We start from the raw sequence: 17,001 nt of genomic DNA on the forward strand, positions 1-17,001 counted from the left end.
ATGTTCTATAGCATTTTTGCTTAATAAAAATTGGTTTTAAACCCTAAGTTATATAACATGATTATTCAATCAACTTCCGTTTCACATTTTTGTTGATCGTTTCGAGTTACAGAAATTGATCTACACACTTTATCACATACATTAACACATAAACATGATGCTCATGACATGTTTTAGTAAATGATTTACGGTGTAACACCAAGGGTGTTACATCTACCTAGGAAGACGAAGAAGCACTCAAGCAAGAGTTTCCCCATGTACCGGCTTGGGGGCAAGCCGTTGCTAAAGGAGGAAGGGATGTCACCAACGCCAAGGAAGACTCTGAACCTGTATCTGAAGCTGTCGAACATGACGACGGTGTTGCTGAACCTGGGAGCGAGGAGCCTGTCCAAGTTGAAGGCAAGAAAGGGGCGCGGAGCCGTAGGCCCAACTACAATGTCTACGGGCCAGACTGGGTGTGAGACGTTAGCGGCCCATCTTCGTTTATCGCTTTGATTACTCGACGGCCCATCTTGCTGGTGAAGATGAACGCGAGCTTGAACACGTTATCCAACCGTGCCGGTTGGTGTCAGCGGCGAGCTCCTGGCGGTGGTCAGAGTCTTGAGTTCAAGTAATCCCTGAGCTAGATTGCCTCACAACTATCTCCGGTTACATATTCTCTAAGAGCAAGGTTAATAATACAGCCAGCTTGCTGGCTGTAAGGTTCCTTACAGCCTTCTCTTAGCCCACTCATACAGTAGTTGGCTCTTTACAGTTAATACATGGCCCACTTGTCTCTCTCACAGACTTTCTTGGTTCTTGTGCCCAAGCCGACTGTAAGTTTACAGCCCACTTCTTCTCTCTCTCCTTCCCTCTCTCCTCCATCTCAACATTTAGTCGGCTTACAGCCTACTATTATACTTGCTCTAAGCAAGCGCGCAGTATTGGTACTGGAAACCGATAACGTACGAGCCAATGCAAACGCTGGGATCAGACCCACGCGGATGGACGTGCTCTCGTTGGTGGACACGCGTCGTCATCAGGAGAGGAGCATGGCAGGTGCGAACGGGAATCCCGTACGGACTCCCCGCCACCGAATGTTGTTTAGGTGCTTTTGGTGTATTAGCAAGTAGTGGGCGCGTCGAAGACGAAAGCCTGCCTGCTCTGCTCTGCTGGCAGCGGCAGCGGCGCCAACGAGGAGAAGCGGTTGAAGCGCAAGATATCGAACCTGGAGTCTGGTCGTGCGCGCGGAGGCGGCAGCGGGCGGAGGAGCAAGGCTGGGACACGGAGGCGACCCGGGGCCAGCGGTTCGCGCTGGCGGCGAGGATGGGCTCAACTCCTGGCAAAGGCGCGCGCGCTCCGGTGCCGGCTTGGACGAGGTCGGTGCTCGCGCTCCCCTGCTGCTGTGCTAGCTAGCTAGCGCTGTCACGCGCACACCTCGGTCGGTGCGCGCCGCCGCAGCAGGTTGCTGCCGTTGTCGCGCCGCGTCGCCGCTGGGACGATGACGTCACGAGGTCTGGGGAAATGGGATGCGGATTTACGTGTCGCGGTTTAGTTCATTAAACGACATCATTGAAAACGATGATGAGATTTCTTGGAGACGCATGCTCAAAAGATTTCTTGGAGATGGACATCAGATGGTGATAACAAACTGAAGATTCGCCCTGGCTGGAAGGCCAAAGCAGAACCAAATTAAAATGCTGGTTCTTTGCATGGACTTTGACGTCTCTTTCTTAATTTTTGCACTTAATTAACATCCTCGGAGATTTGTTGACGCTCCAAAATCTGAGCGTCAACCATCTTGTTATTTTACTTGGAAAACCAGGAGAGTGGAGTTGCAGTGGCACTGAGAGACCTGACCCCGACTGCTGCGGCAGTGCTCTTTACAAACTACTCCCTCCGTCCAAAAAAAAATGTAATCCTGCATTTCAAATCTTGTCTCAGAAAAGAATATAATTATAGATATGAGATCAACTTTTCTAATATGATCCACCTATTAAAATACCACTACTTTATCTATCCATGAGAAGAATATTTTAGAATACAATGGTTATTTTAGAATACCACTACTTTATCTATCCATGTGAATTGCAAAAAAAATAAGAATTAGATTGATCGCCATATGAGCGTTAGAGATTTAGGGCTAATTAATGTTGTTAAAATATCGGTGTTCTTTTTCTAGTTTTTAGTTTTCTTTTGTATAATAACGCAAAATATTTATTTGGTTATTATGTATACTTTGACTGTATATACATTGAGGAAATTATTTCCTTGGCCCTAAAAAAGTGTTGCTTAGTTTTTTTTGGCTTTTTTTCTTGAACTTGCTTATTTGGCCTTAAAACAAATTTTCTTTGGTTTCTTGGCCCTTCCGTTAGTTTGATGGACTAAGGGTGTTAAGTTAAACACGAAATGACTTTTTTACCCCTAGCTTGAAAAAATAATTATTGAAAAAATAAAAGAAATAATGATTCCATGCTTGAAAAAAATATTGTACACTGTTTGAAAATTTATTGATAGTGAAAAATTATTGATAGAGGCATGAAAGACATGTGAGCTGTGGTGGTATATATCTGAAGGATTGCAGCTAGCTGGTATGTATTATCAAGGGAACACCTTGACTGCCACAATTGTTGTCTGGCACAGCACTGCCACAATTGTTTACTTTCTGAAGAGCTAGCACTAGTGCAGAAACAAGCTGTACTCTCGATTGGGAAACCCCTTCAGTCCCGATTTTCCAACCGGGAGCACGAATCCGGGATTAAAGGGCATCTCCTTTAGTCCCGGTTTCTCGCCCAGGACTAAAAGTCCACCGTTAGTCCCGGTTGGTAATACCAACCGGGGCTAAAGAGGCCTTCCGGCCTGACCACGTGGGCCGGCATTACCAACCGGGACTAAAGATTTTTTTTCTTTTTTTGTTTCTATTTTCAATTGATGATTCGTTTTGGTCATGCGAACAACTACTAGCAAACACACTGTGGGTTGCGAGCTCATCGCTGCAGCCAGAATCCATTGATGCATCCCCCGCACAAAGAATTGACCAATCTGCATAGAAGGATTAGCGCAAAGAATTAACCAATCTCCCCATAAAAAATGAATAATCTTTCTTGTTCTTCCCATTAAATGTTTCATTCATTCATGCAACCGCAACAAGAATATAAAGGAAAAAAATGCATTACTCTGACAAAGTTTCAAAGTTTTGGCCAACAAGATTAGGAATTTTACTGGTGTACTCACCTCACTTATCCAAGCACGACTTCAAGGCTCCACGGGGCTGTCTTCCTGACTTGCCGCAAGCACTGCATGCATGGACTCCGTGAGAGTGACCACAGCGCACATCACCTGGTCGGAAATAGCCAGATCCACTACACCTAGAGTGCCGCTGCTGCAAGAGCTTGCGCCACGAACTCGCTGGAGACGCAGCTCCTAGGCCTGCGTGACGCCACCGCCGCACGGCCGGTGCGCCGCAAGCCGGTGTGCAGCCGTTGTCGCAGCTCGGCTCGCACAATGGCGCACAGCTTGGAAAAGGAGATCCGGTGGATTGGAGATTGGAGAGAGAGAGTGAAGACTGAAGAGAGTATGAGATGCAGCACTGGCGTGAGGATGTTGAGAAGATAAGGATGAAGAAGAGGAGAGATAAACTGTTGGAGGCGGTAAAATTTTTGCCAAGGAAATTTTTGGAAGTTCCGCGTTCAACATAAACTGTTGGAGACAGCAACCGGGACTAAAGGTCCATTTCTAGTCCCGGACGGAGCCTCCAGCCGGGAGTAGACTTTTACTCCCGGTTGGAGGGACCAACCGGGAGTAAAAGTTAACCTTTAGTCCCGGTTGGTAGCTCCAACCGGGACTAAAGGTCCCCTGCAGCAAAAGTCTGCCGCAGTAGCCGTTGGGCAGGGACCTTTAGTCCCGGTTGGAGCTACCAACCGGAACTAAAGGTTTCTCTAGTCCCGGGCGCGAAAAATACCGGGACTAAAGCCAAATTTCGAAGTGGATCAAAAGTCGTTTCTCTGTTAGTGTAGCATTGCCGCAGCAGTTGGGGGTAAGGTCTCTCAGCGCCATTGCAACTCCACTCTCTTGGTTTTCCAAGTAAAATAGCAAAATGGTTGCTGCTCAGATTTTCGAGCGTCAACAAAATCTCGGAGGATGTTAATTAATTGCAAAAAGTACGAAAGAGGCGTCAAAGTCCATGCAAAAACTGGCATTTTAATTTGGTTCTGCTTAGGCCTTCCAAACACGGTGAATCTTCGTTTGTTATAGTCTCCCATGACTTGGATCCTGTAAGCACTCCTGGTCGTGTTAATGATGTTATTTATACTTTGATTCCTTGTCCTCTTTCATATTAATCTCTTATAACATCTTATATAATTCAAATGTAGTTTTTTATTGTTTTTCTCTCTCTTTTGTTCCCACAATAACCCTCTAAGGCCCCCTTTCAAACGCAGGATTTTTTTCGGTTCCTGTGTTTTCCCAGAAAAAAATGAACCGAATCATGTGAAATTCCTATGGAATTCATGTGTTCCAAAGATGCCCTAATTAGCTAGTCAAATTAAATATAATTAGTCCTTTCTTGTTTACTCTGCTTCTGAATTGCTCTCCAATAACACCAATATTATTTGGGATTAGTCTTCCTGATATTACCGTGATTCTTTTTCTAGCCCAAGAATTAGATTGATCGTCATATGAACGTTAGAGACTTAGGGCTAATTAATTTTGTTAAAATATTTGTGTTCTTTTTCTAGTTTTTAGCTTTCTTTCGTATTATAACGCAAAATATTTATTTGGTTATTATGTATACTTTGATTGTATATACATTTCGTCATGCGTAATTGTCATCGGTTCGAATGGCCCCTCCTATGTTTAAATCGCTCTGCCACTGTTTAGGAGTAATAATATAATACAATAGGGTAGTAATATATGTAGAGAATAGGAACTGGTCCAATTTTGTAATAAGAGAAATAAATGATTCAATGATCAAAATTATATTATAATACTAGTTTGTTATGGTTAGAGTGGAGGTAACAGGATCCACCCAACACAAGAAAGAGTGGGAGTGTACTAAATCATCAAGAGTAGATAGTAATATGGAAACTCTACTACGTGGCCGTCGGGCTGGAGTTTGATGGCGCGACCCGCTCCCACACACCCGCGTCAGCGCGCCCGTGTCCCACTCGCCTGTGCCCGCGCCGACGAAGAAGAAGACGGCGGCGACTAGGGTTCCGGTGGCAGCGGCGAGTTCAACACCCTCTCAATCCGACTCTCTCTTTCTTCTTCCCCAACTTCAGGAGGACAGCAGTTAGGGTTTCAGCGGCGGAGGAGGCGGCCGGGCCAGGTCGGAGCGGGGACGACAATATGGCCATGGCGGCGGCCGGAGGGCAAGGGGAAGAAGGAGGCCGCGGAGCTCCAGTGAGACTCTACCGTGTTGCGGCGGGTCGCGCGCTCGCTCGACAGTGCGACGGGTCACAGGTTAACTTCCCCGTAGTAATAAGCGCCTTATTTATTATGGTCATTCTGTTCTATCTCTGCTTAGAAAAGATCAAAGCAGATACTATCGCTATTTTCTAGTGAAGAAGTATACTCAATATTCTACAATAGTAGCTAGGTGCTGAAGAATCTATTGTACTAGAACTTTTATACTAAATGTAAAAGAGGGGAGAACCTTTCATTATTTATTCTAAATACAAAGGGATTTGCTATTTTCCACCTGAAAAATAGCATCTGTTCAGGCATATGAACAATGGCCGTGAGCCTGTGAGCCATAGATGAAGACCTGACGGGTCTAAATTCGCACAAAGCAAACTAACAATAAGGAATTCTTTCTATAGTAAGACAATTACAAAATTATGATCTAAGACACAAAGACAATTAAAAATAAACAATTCTATAGTAAGACAACAAAAAAACTATGATCTAAATTGACACAATGATGTACGAATTTGGAAGCGAGATCCCGTTGTCCATAGTAGTAATCATGGGCATATTTTCCAGTAAATTTGTAAAATCCAAAGCACGTGTTACTGAGGAAGAGAAACATATTATCATCTCATCGGCAAATACTAAATCCCATATATATTTAATCTAACCTAAGAGAGGACTACTAGCTAGCTAAGCTAGCTAGGGAACAAACCAACTAGGCTTAGTTGAGCACTGATGAATATCCTCCGGTGGCATGTAGACGCACTCCAATTTGTTATCCTGCATGCTGTAGCAGTAAGCCGCAGGAGGAACCCGGCACTCCTCGTGAATACGACCTGCTGCAGCAACGTCATGGACATAGTAGATTCGAGTTCCGCTGCTGATGCCATTATTATTCTCTCTAAAAGTAGTGGAACAGTTCGTAGTTGCCCGCGTCTCTCACCTCGAGCCAGGCGAGCCCGTCAGGCGTCGAGCGTAACTCGAAGACGTCGAAGGCCACCGGCCGTGAAGACATACCCGTTCCCCATGGACCCAGCATGATGTGGTACATCATGATCGTCATGCCCGCCGCCGCCGCTGCCGGAGGAACGCCGAGCGGGACATGGACGGCGAAGCGGAAGAGATCCGTGAATTGGAGGTAGTTTCTGCACACCATCCATGAGTTGCGTATCGCCGTGTGGAAGTCGGGGTGGTGCAGGTATGTCAGGTGCGTGAGGGCGTCGCTGCCGCTCTGGCGGACGGCGTTGAGGCTGGGCAGGGCAGCCGTCGCGCCCGTGGCCAGGTGCGAGAGGCGGCAGGACGCGTCGCGGGGGTCGACGACTATGGACCAGCCGCGCGACAAGGGGAAGACGAGCGCGTCCTCTGACGGTCCCGCACGGGGAAGCAGCAGGCGCGGCGCGCCATGCCCGGCACACGGAGCGGAACGCGGCTAGCCCGGTGACGGCGTCGCGGGTCCTCTTCCCGATGGGCTCCAGGAGATCGGTGGGGAGGTTGGACCAGCCATTGTAGATAGATGGTGTTGTAGATGGATATATGATGGAGGTCAAGCACTTTTATTTATTTATATATACTCCCTCCGCCCGTTTTTTTGGTTGAATTTGATCGTGTATTGGGCCTGAAGTGGTCCACTTTTGATCTAGTATACGTCGCTCTGTTTCGTACGAGGCCCGGATTAGTTTCCCAAGCAATCCTGAGTCCTGACGACGCGGCACCTCAGGTTCCTGGTGGGCTCGGCCAGGTCTGATCGGAGCGAGGGGCCGGGAGGACTACGACGCGACTGACGGTTCGGATTTAGAGACGAGTCAGTCCCAGTCGTCAGACCGGCCGGTCTCCGGTGCCCCGAACTGCGCCACGGCATGGTCCACGGACCACGGCTGCCGGGACGTCGTCCTCGACGGTTCGGTGAAGAGAAGCCGGCGATGTCCGCCACCACAACGCGCGTGCGCTTCATGAAAGAGTCGCGCCGGACACGCTGAGGCGCCGCGCCGGCCGCCAGGGAGAGCTACGGGAGACCATAGAGCCATAAAGAGCGGCTACAGGAACATGGCCTTAATATGCTTTTGTTGACTCAGCAAAGACTTTGGACATTCGTTTTTTCTTTTTTTTAAAAAAAAAAATGGCGAACAACACTAGTTATGTAGACTGTACTACAGCTGTGCTGCTACCGCCTATTCCTCAGCATAATAGCATAGTAAGAACATACTAATTTTTATAATCTATCTATACTAAAAGGACAAATCGGCAATCAAATTAATAGTCTTTTTCCTCGTTTGTCAAACTCTACCATGCCAGTGAAATATACTTATTTCTCCACTATAGGCAGCTAACAGCGTGGACCGCTGCCTTTTACAATTAGTGACAAGAATAAAAAAATTATAGCTTGAATTTGATTTGTTTTTCATTAAGGTGACTCTTATCGTTCTAACCCAGCATTTTAGCATTGCAGTTGGCATCGTCGGTCACATAAAAAAAAAAACAAATGCTGCAAAGCCTCCACAAATACTCAGCCATGTTGTCAGCGATGTTTTCCGATGAATAGGTACTCAGCCTTGAATTAAAATCGCAGTGCTTGCTGTCAGTAACTGAATTATTGCAGTTACCAAATTGTGATTAAAATACAATTGCATATTGCACTGACCACTGAAAGAAAAAAGAGATATCCTACCTCAAATTAATTAGAAGATTCGCGGCGCTGCTGCAGTGTATTCCCTACGTCTCAAAATATCTATCGTTTTTGCTTCCCGAGAAACAACTTTGACAAAATATATATTAAAAAATATTAATATTTATGGTATATAATTGGTATCATTGGAAAGATCTTTAAATCTAGTTTTTTAACAAATTTAGAGATACAAATGTTGCACGTATTTTCTATAAATCAAGTTAAATTTGTAGCACGGAAATAAAAACGACAAATAATTTTGGGACAGAGGGAGTAAAGAGCAACTAAGCTGTGACCGAAGAACAAGTTGGAACTGGAACAGCATGGTGGCTGGAAATCATAGACAGCCTTAATATTGCTCGGAGTTACCGTTCTTATTCATGAATCATTAAGCATGGATCTCAAGTCTCTGCCAAGATTTGCTAAAAGAAACAATATGATCCATAAGCCCTGCAAATGACCATCAATAACGATCTCACCAGGCTATGGCCGAAAATAATGGTGTGCCAGCTCGGCCTCTCCTGAACAAAATCAGGATTAGAGCGTAAGATGATAAGATCCATCATCCATGGCGGGGGGGGGGGGGGGGGGGGGGGGGGGGGGGGGGGGGGGGGGGCAAGCACATGCTTGGCGCCACTAATCATCGGCGCTCATCGTGGGGGCGCATTTAATGCCCTAACGATCCTGCCAGCCAGATTAGCAGCTGACAGTTGCTTAACTGAACCGAATCGCGTGCGTCGTCCGCTCTGCAACTGCAACGACGAACGAACAGCATGATCGTTCCGAACTGAATCATGGATCGAGCGTGCGCCGTGATGGAAAGTAACGCTGGCGTCTCGGAATTCGGGCATAAAAAAAAGGCGCGGCACGCATCTAATCACTCGTGTGAATACAAGGATCGGTTCAGGAATCAGGAGGCGGCGGCGTTCGTGTTCTTGAGCCACTCGTGCCTCGCAGCCACAGGAGATTGGCAGAAAGATCAGCCAGGTATGCTGAAACGAGCTGGTCACACGTGAATTCTGAATGGCGCCGGCGGATTACACGGGTGCAGTTCTTTGCCGAGATCAAACATCAACTAGTAAGATTAAACTCTTCGGCATGCACAAACTAGAGGCCTCATCTGAATGAATTTCGTCTAAACTGACACGAAGAAACGGAAGCAGTGAAACGCACTCAAGTTGTCACACTGTACATCTTGTTTGGAAAGAAAAGAATTCGTCATGCGCGACATTGGCTGGCAGAGTCTCCGACGGGCTCTCAAGCTTCGGCGTTGGCGGCGGTGAGCACGGAGGGGTCGAGCGGCTGCGCGTGGTTGTGGTCGTTCTCGTAGGTGACGATCAGCATGGCAGCGTCGCTGCGGCACCGCTCCACGTGCTTCCTCGCCGGGCAGTCCTTCTTGCTGCTGCACCTGTAGTATCCCCTGCATACACCACCATCAAATGTGTTCATCAGTACTGCCTGCTCTCGTTCAGAATTTATCAGTCATACAAAACTGCAATTTTTCTGAATAACGATCAATCAATAGCAGTGTAGCAGCAGTAGCACAAACAAGATGGCGTGGCAGCTCAATGGACACAACTAATAAAACAATGGCGTGAAGAGAACGAAATGCTCAAGATGCAACGCACCTTGGGTGAGGAGAGCCTTTGATGGGTTTCTGCCCATACTTCCTCCAAGAGTAGTTGTCCACCGGGATGTCGGCGTTCTTGTCGCTGATCGCCGGCACCCTCACCGCCCTCTTCTCCCTCGGCTTCCTGCACAGATTTCCATCATCCATTAGCCAGCCATTCAACACCACGTACGTACAGCACCTTGCATTGCAAGAAGGATAATGCAGATGGCGGCACTCACTTCTTCTTCGGGCAATGGCACCTCACGCCGCTGCTGTCCTCCCCTCCTCTCTTGCCACACGTCTTCTTCGCCGTGGCGGCGACGGAGCTCGTCGCGGCGTCCGACATGCTGATCAGCTGGCTGCTGATGGACGTGAAGAAGGACGTCGCCGCCGACGACGTGCACACCGAGTTGTTGTCGAAGCTGAAGCTGATCACCTCCTTGGCGGCGGGGGCGGCACGGGGCAGCGGCAGCGGCAGAGGGACCTCGATGTGGAACTGCTCGCCGCTCGGCGTCTGGTCGAACTGGAAGCTCTTCTGCTTCTTCGTCGCCTGCTGCTGGTGCGGCTGGAACTGGGTGGTGGTGGGCTGGAACTGGATGTGGGGGGTGCTGGTGCAAGGATTGGGCGCGGGGACAGCGGCCGCGACTCTCGGGCTGTTCTTCTGCACCGCCATGGCCGGCGACGGCGAGGGAGGCACGCTGCAAGAGTTCAACTCCAGCAGCGACGTCTCGAGGAACATGCTCCTGTCAAACTTCTTGGCCGGGGCCGGCGTCAATGTCACGTTGCTGGCACAAGGCGACACCAGCACCGCCGGCGCCACTACCTCCGCTTCTTGGCTTATCATCGTCATCGGCGCCGCAGCGCTTCGCATCGTCATGCTAGTTGGCAGCGGAGGAGGAGGAGAAGAAGTAGCACTGACCAGCAGGTGGCCGCCGCTGGGAGTGTGGCGCGGTGCCACTGCCAGCGACGGGTGGTACTCCAAGAGGCAGCTTGCATCGACGACGGGAGGCGCCGGCGGGCTCCTCTTGCCAACCCTTGCTCTGGCATGGCCGAGCCTGTCGCTCAGGACGGCAACCACCTTGGCGAACCGGGCGACCGCCTCGTCGGTCTCCGCGGCCACGGGCATAGGCCGGAACGCGTCGCCACCGGAGAGCGAGAGCACGGCGACGAGCTTCTTGCAGCTCTCCACGGCGGCCCGGTTGGCTTCCTCCACCACCTCCATGGCTTTCCTCAGAAAACTTGCACCGCCGGCAAATCCAAGTGCTAGTAGCACACTGGTAGCCTCGACTGAATTACCCAATGAGATTGCAACCACTAATCAATCTAGACTTGCACATGAAATTGTGTTCCAGATGCTATCCTATGACTATTATTGAGTGGAGAGGTAGAAAGGTTTGCGAGAATTGCAGCAATGGTGGTGGCGTTGGAAAGAGTCTTTGCAAGATCTTTCTGCGATCTTATACAGGGAGAGCATATGTGAGGAGGCAGTCTCCTTGGGTCCTTCTCCTTCACTTGATGTGAGCAGGAAGTAATTCTCGTGAGTATATGATATTCCATTTGGGAGTGAGAGGTGGAGCACGATCGGAATAAATTTTTTGCAAAGTCAACGAGGGGATGATCAGATGATCAGGGCCGTCGGTACGGTGGACGGCCCAGATGCCTTCTGATTATTTTAAACAACCTTTTTATTAGGCGTCAAAACGTCCATTCTGAGTTATCAACTCAGACAGCTTGTTCGTTTCGTCGTAAACGATTGTAGATTATTTACCGCTGGCTGATTTAGTGTGAGAGAAAAATATCATTCCAGCAATAATCCACGATCGTATACGAGCAAGCCAACAGGTTGTCTATCTTCTTGCCTTTTTGTTTTGTCTTGGTTTTTTTTTAAAAAAAACTGGTCAATCATCACGGGTTGTAAAGCCTCTTCGTTTGGCTGTGGCTTGTCGTAAACGATCGTAAATTTTCAGCCGGAACAGTATTTTTCTCTCACACAAACCAGCCAGCAGTACTTCTTTACGAACCAGCAACGATACGAACCAGCCAACCGAACAGGCTGTAGAGCTGACAAGATGCTAACTATAAACGATAGTTGATTTAAGGTTGATTTAAATGGAACAATTTACTCAGCGAATTTATATCTTGTCCAGCTCAGGGGCAGAACGGATCAACAATTCGTCGTTGTGTGGTTACTGGAAATTGCATTTGTTTATTGCTCATTCAATGTGAATCTATGTCCCACAAAGCTAGCTGTTCAAGTCATCGGCAAAAAAAAAAAGGAAAAAAAGAAGCTAGATGTTCAAGTCATTCATCGGGGGAAAAAAGCTAGCTGTCCAAGCAAACCAACTTGACGTCGTAACACAATTTAAAATACAAAGTATTTTACTGTTTAATCAATTGTAACCTCCTTTACCTACTCCATCCACCTTTTAAAATACAAAGTATTTTAGTTTGTCCTAAATTAAATTTATTTAACTTTGATCAAAGTTTGTTGTGTAAATATGTTAAGATCCGCAACACCAAATAAATAAAGGTATTATCGAGGTATATTTCATGATCAGTTTAGTGAAGGTGTTAGTGTATTTTTTTCTATAATTTAGTTAAAATTAGATAAGTTAGTTTTAAGATAGAACGAAAAACATTACAATTTTTTTAAGATAGAACGAAAACACCTTACATTATTTTTAGAATATTCACCTTACAATTTCTACGAAGAGAGAGGGCATGTCTAGCTTTTTAAAGTGTAACCAAAAGAACGTTGATATTTAATAGATCCCTAAAATGGATAAAAGTATTGGAATGATAATAATGTCTGAAATTTTAGGGGGAGGGGGGTTTGGCAATTTCAGCCAAAATGACATGTCAGTAACGACATGCCACGCGTGGGACCTCTCTCCTCGCAAGACAGCACCCAGCAGCAAGGCGAAGCTATATTAAGTGCACTGGGTATAATTGCACCCATGCATATAATTTTAAAAATACGTATTGATAAGAACCAAATTTTCACCATATTTACACCCCCTATGTCACATATACTTGCACCGACAAAAAGGCAAGCACATCCCCTTGGATTTGCTCTAGCCCCACCCTTGATCAACAACACGGTTCACGCTCGTTGAAGTGCCACCTCACGGCATGCCTGGCTCACACAACCGCTGCACGAGAGTGAGAGAAACAGAGAGAGGAGAGAGGAGAGAGGAGAGAGGAGAGAGGTAGAGAAATAACATTTGTTATTGTAGCATCAAAATGATACAATCTCAATGAAGCTAAAGTTAGGAACGATAGAAAAAGGATTAGCTTTTACCTCGTCACAATGTGTTCTGGCAAAAAGATTCATGAAACAAATCAAGACATCAGCCACAACATCTATGAATTGCTATTATAACATTGTAGAAGCACATCTTGCAATGTAAAAAAAGACCATGTTTGCAACATCATAATATGTTTCTGTTTCAACATCTCAAAAAAAAATTGCTAACGTGAGAGGCGTTAAGATCATCCATTGCAAACATCCAAAACTCACTGATTGAGACATCCTAATGTCTTACTTGGAACACAAAGAAACAAATAACACAACATCGTACAAATAGTTACCGCAAGATCGCTGGCGGCCCCTCCGCCACGCATTCGCCCAAGTGGTCGAGCTTGAGCACGTCCACAAAAGTAAGGTTGACTGCACGCACCGCCCACTGGCGATTGTCATCCTTGTTGGTTAGGAAGGCCTAGATCTATGACCATGCCCACCACCCTACATATCACCAATCAGCAGCGGTGCCTACTGGACATGGAGAAGTAGAGGTTGTGGGGTCGAGAGAGAGGCTTAGCAGTCATGGAATATAGGGGCGCGGAGGAGGGAAAGGGGGAAGATCATAGCAAAGGCAATGGAGGGACGACATATAGTACGGAGATGCTACACGAGTCACTAGATCCAAGCTTGTGAGCATGCAGCGGAGGAATGGAGAAGGGAAGGGAGGGGAGATATACCATCATGACCTTGCCTCTCTTGGGACAGTCCATGGCGACAAGGTGCAGCGCATGAGAGAGGGGGGGGGAGCCAAGGGATAGCAATTGGTAAACAGTAAAGGATGTAGAGAAATGGTAATGAAGAACATGTGAAAGAGGTTGTGCCATGTAATAGATAGGTAAATCTATCATAACATCATCTGATATTCGAGACTCCGTTCGAACATCCGACTGCTAGCGTTAGTGCATTACCGAAAGTGACAATATGGAGTGTGTTTCCTTTCTAAAGTAGAGTACTAGCTATGTTCCCTTTTATAAGGCGTACGCGCATATCAAGATTTGAATTAACTTTAAAATCTTTGACCAATAATTTGGATAACAATTTTACACTACTATAATACAAAGTTTATACAGTTAGATTTGTAAGCAACTGTACTATCCAATGGTTTATAACCATAAACGAGATACTATTAGGTAAATGAATCCCCACCAAAATGGTGGATTTCTCCTGGTGTTTCTATGTAGTAATAAAACATTATCACTAGTCATAGCACATGGGAATCTCACTAGGAGGCATTTAGTAGAAAAAATTTATACTAAATTTTAAATGCTAAAACACTAGGAGAAGCCCACCTCACCGAGAGAAGTCTAAAATTCTGGTTGTGAATGATCAAAGTGTAATTTAGAACAACATATCATTTCAAATTATGTCTTATGAAACAGAAGGGAGTGAGTACGTTTTTAAGAGCATAGTAGGGTCTAGTGTCATAAGTTGACCAATCACATTAAAATAAGCTTTTTGGTAACTTAAGGATGCTCGTGCCTTTGTTTAGCTCTGGGCTCAGCTGAATCGCTTTTGGTAAAGGGTACGTGTAGCATCTTATTCGGTGAAAGCAAGAAAAAAAGAGAGCCTAGTATATCTATATGTTGACTTGTGGAGTTGTGGTTGATCAGTCACTGGTATTTATGTGGGCAGCACCAGTGGAGCCCGTGCCTCTCGGTCTCGAGCATGTCTAGAGTCTACTCCCCGTCTCCATCTCGGAAGTCAGAATTTGTAGCAGGTCAGCGGCCAATTAGTTGTTACTGCCATGCATTTTGCACTTGGTCAACTGCTCACTAATCAAGCGTTACCAACTTTTGCCCGGCCGGGGCATGCATTCATTCGATCATCCCTGCTGCCCATCATCTGCATGCGAGCATCTAAGTACCACCGCCACCGGAGAGAACGCCAGCCCATTTCGATGGGTGATCGTCAGGATGAACAACACTGTTGTTCGATCTTAAGTCTTAGCTCTTTCTGTATTATAGAACTTTGCCTAAAAATTTATGGGGGCTCCACAGGGGTTCTACTGCTCCGATCTGAGTAGGGGGGTTTGAGCCCCCCGCCCCACCTCTGTGTCCGCCGTGGTGATCGTCAATTTGTCGTAGCCGCGTGGCGCCAAGGACCCTTCACTTTTCGCGTGTTCATTGTAGCCTACCCAACAATAGACCATGAGGCAAGCGTTTTTTCTTTGAAAAGACAATAAAAACTTTGCCATGAGCTTTGTTAGAAAAAAGAAAATAAAAAATATTGAGTGGTAACCACACTCAAAAACAGGATGCTCACCTATTTTTTATAACTTCAATGCAACGATCGACCAACTAACAAATTTAAACCTCACTGCACACTTAGGCACGTAACACCAAGCTATTCTAGTCGAGCCAACTAGCAACTCTATCCACTGACCAACTAACAACTTTCCTCACACACAGCGAGCGGCTATTGAACATGTTCGCTGGTTGGTTTTTGGGCTGATAAGCTCGGCTGGTGTTGGTTTATTGTGAGAGAAAAACACTGTTGGTTGACTGATAAGCTCTGGCTGAAACTAACAAGCGAACAGACTGATATATAACTAAATCGAGGCAGAAGAATTGGTGAAGAAGTTGTCTGATTTGATCATTATTGAGGAAAATAATGAGTTTGTACTTAATAACACGTAGCAACCAGTGAAGAGGGTTATTAAAATTAAAAGTTTCTTCCCCGCTGACCAGTGGTTCGTTGTTTAATTTGATTTCTTTGGTTAACCTTGGGAGAGGGTGTCATAAACCGTGCAAGTCTTTTGGAGAAGTTCTGGCCCATTGGGCCTTGGTCCATCCACGCGCATTAAAAGCAGGCCCGTCGCGAAAGAACAATGGGCCGTCTTGCATGCAAGGCGAAGGCAAAGCTGTATGGTCTGACTTGCCAGAAGTCTCGATCTATCGACGTCCCCTACTCAAGCTGTTGATTACTTGATTTTGATCTCGAAGTCCGAACTGGCCTTGTTTGAGAGAGAGAGAGAGAAAAGAGACTGAGAGAAGTCCAGGATATTCCCCAGTTGAGGAGGAGCTTTATTCGTCCTTTTCGCGCGGCCGAAATGATTGCCGTGGTGTGCGTTTTTCGGCGGGTTTTGGATCTGCTCTCCCGTCTGTTTTTCCCCGGTTATTCCACCCTGGCATTTCGATCCCGATTCCTTTTTTTCCTTTCCATGCTGCTTTGGGCGGGCATAAGGGTGGCAATGGGTAAATCCCCATCGGGTATGGTCACTCTAGACCCATCCCCGCCATAAAAATTTGGTACCGTCAGAATATCCATACCCGTCATGGATGGGGAATTTTCCCCAGACCCATACCCGCCCGGGTAAATCATACCCGTCGGGTCACCCATACCCGCCAACAATTTATTCACGCACATGAAAATCAACAATTCAACAGCAACCACCACTAACCATAGCACATAAAATTAGATAAATAATAGCATATAATAATATCTTCTGCAAATTAAGATTCCTTTCCATTTAGTTTCTCCTCTACATTAGTCATGATTAATGTAGAAATTACTGGTTATAAACATGGTTTCGGAACTTCCAAGTGGAGTATTAGACTCGTTGACTCAGAACAAGTGATGCACTGCAACACTGAAGAAGAGTGTAGCCATCTTGCAAGTACCCTACCTCCTGTTGAAGCAGCATTGCTTGAATGGGCCATCAATCTCATGGCAGATGTGGTGGAAAATGAAAGCTACAACAAGATGAATGCTCGCAACATTGCTATGGTTTTTGCACCAAATATGACCAAAGTTACTGGCAAGCATATTTGTTTCTCTCTACCTGCATTACTTTTCAGAATTTGTAGTCTAACCACGGAGCATTGATCTCTTTCAGATGGCCGGGTATTTTTCACCCATGGGTAAATGGTTACGGGGACTGCTGGAACATACCCATACCCGCGTACCCGATGGGTGAAGGGTTTGGTCCATTTACGTACCCATGGATAGTGTGTTTAGTCCATATTTAGACCATAATGGAGTAAATACCCGTTGGGTATCGGGTCGTGGATCCCCATTGCCATCTTTAGGCGGGCA

The 17,001-nt window shown here is 46.4% G+C and overlaps 1 protein-coding gene across 1 annotated transcript; it reads right to left on the reverse strand.

The window, feature by feature from the left end:
• Positions 1 to 9,271: 9,271 nt before the first annotated feature.
• LOC136537819 (protein WRKY1-like) lies at positions 9,272 to 10,884 on the reverse strand. The gene is made up of 3 exons (XM_066529787.1): positions 9,902 to 10,884; positions 9,679 to 9,804; positions 9,272 to 9,470 (listed from the first exon to the last, which is right to left on the reverse strand). Exons 1-3 carry the CDS (start codon positions 10,882 to 10,884, stop codon positions 9,308 to 9,310), a joined length of 1,272 nt encoding a protein of 423 aa, XP_066385884.1. The 3' UTR covers positions 9,272 to 9,307.
• Between the last annotated feature and the right edge of the window lie 6,117 nt (positions 10,885 to 17,001).

The sequence above is a fragment of the Miscanthus floridulus genome, chromosome 2 (assembly GCF_019320115.1).
Source record: "Miscanthus floridulus cultivar M001 chromosome 2, ASM1932011v1, whole genome shotgun sequence".
Classification (NCBI taxonomy): Eukaryota; Viridiplantae; Streptophyta; class Magnoliopsida; order Poales; family Poaceae; genus Miscanthus; species Miscanthus floridulus.

Bases quoted from the DNA above. Each gene is read 5' to 3' on its own strand.
- LOC136537819 (XM_066529787.1), bottom strand. From the start codon at position 10,884: ATGGAGGTGGTGGAGGAAGCCAACCGGGCCGCCGTGGAGAGCTGCAAG. The intron at 9,805-9,901 runs GTGAGTGCCGCC...AAATCTGTGCAG, and splicing joins TGCCATTGCCCGAAGAAGAA to GAAGCCGAGGGAGAAGAGGG. The intron at 9,471-9,678 runs GTGCGTTGCATC...TGGTGTATGCAG, and splicing joins AAAGGCTCTCCTCACCCAAG to GGGATACTACAGGTGCAGCA.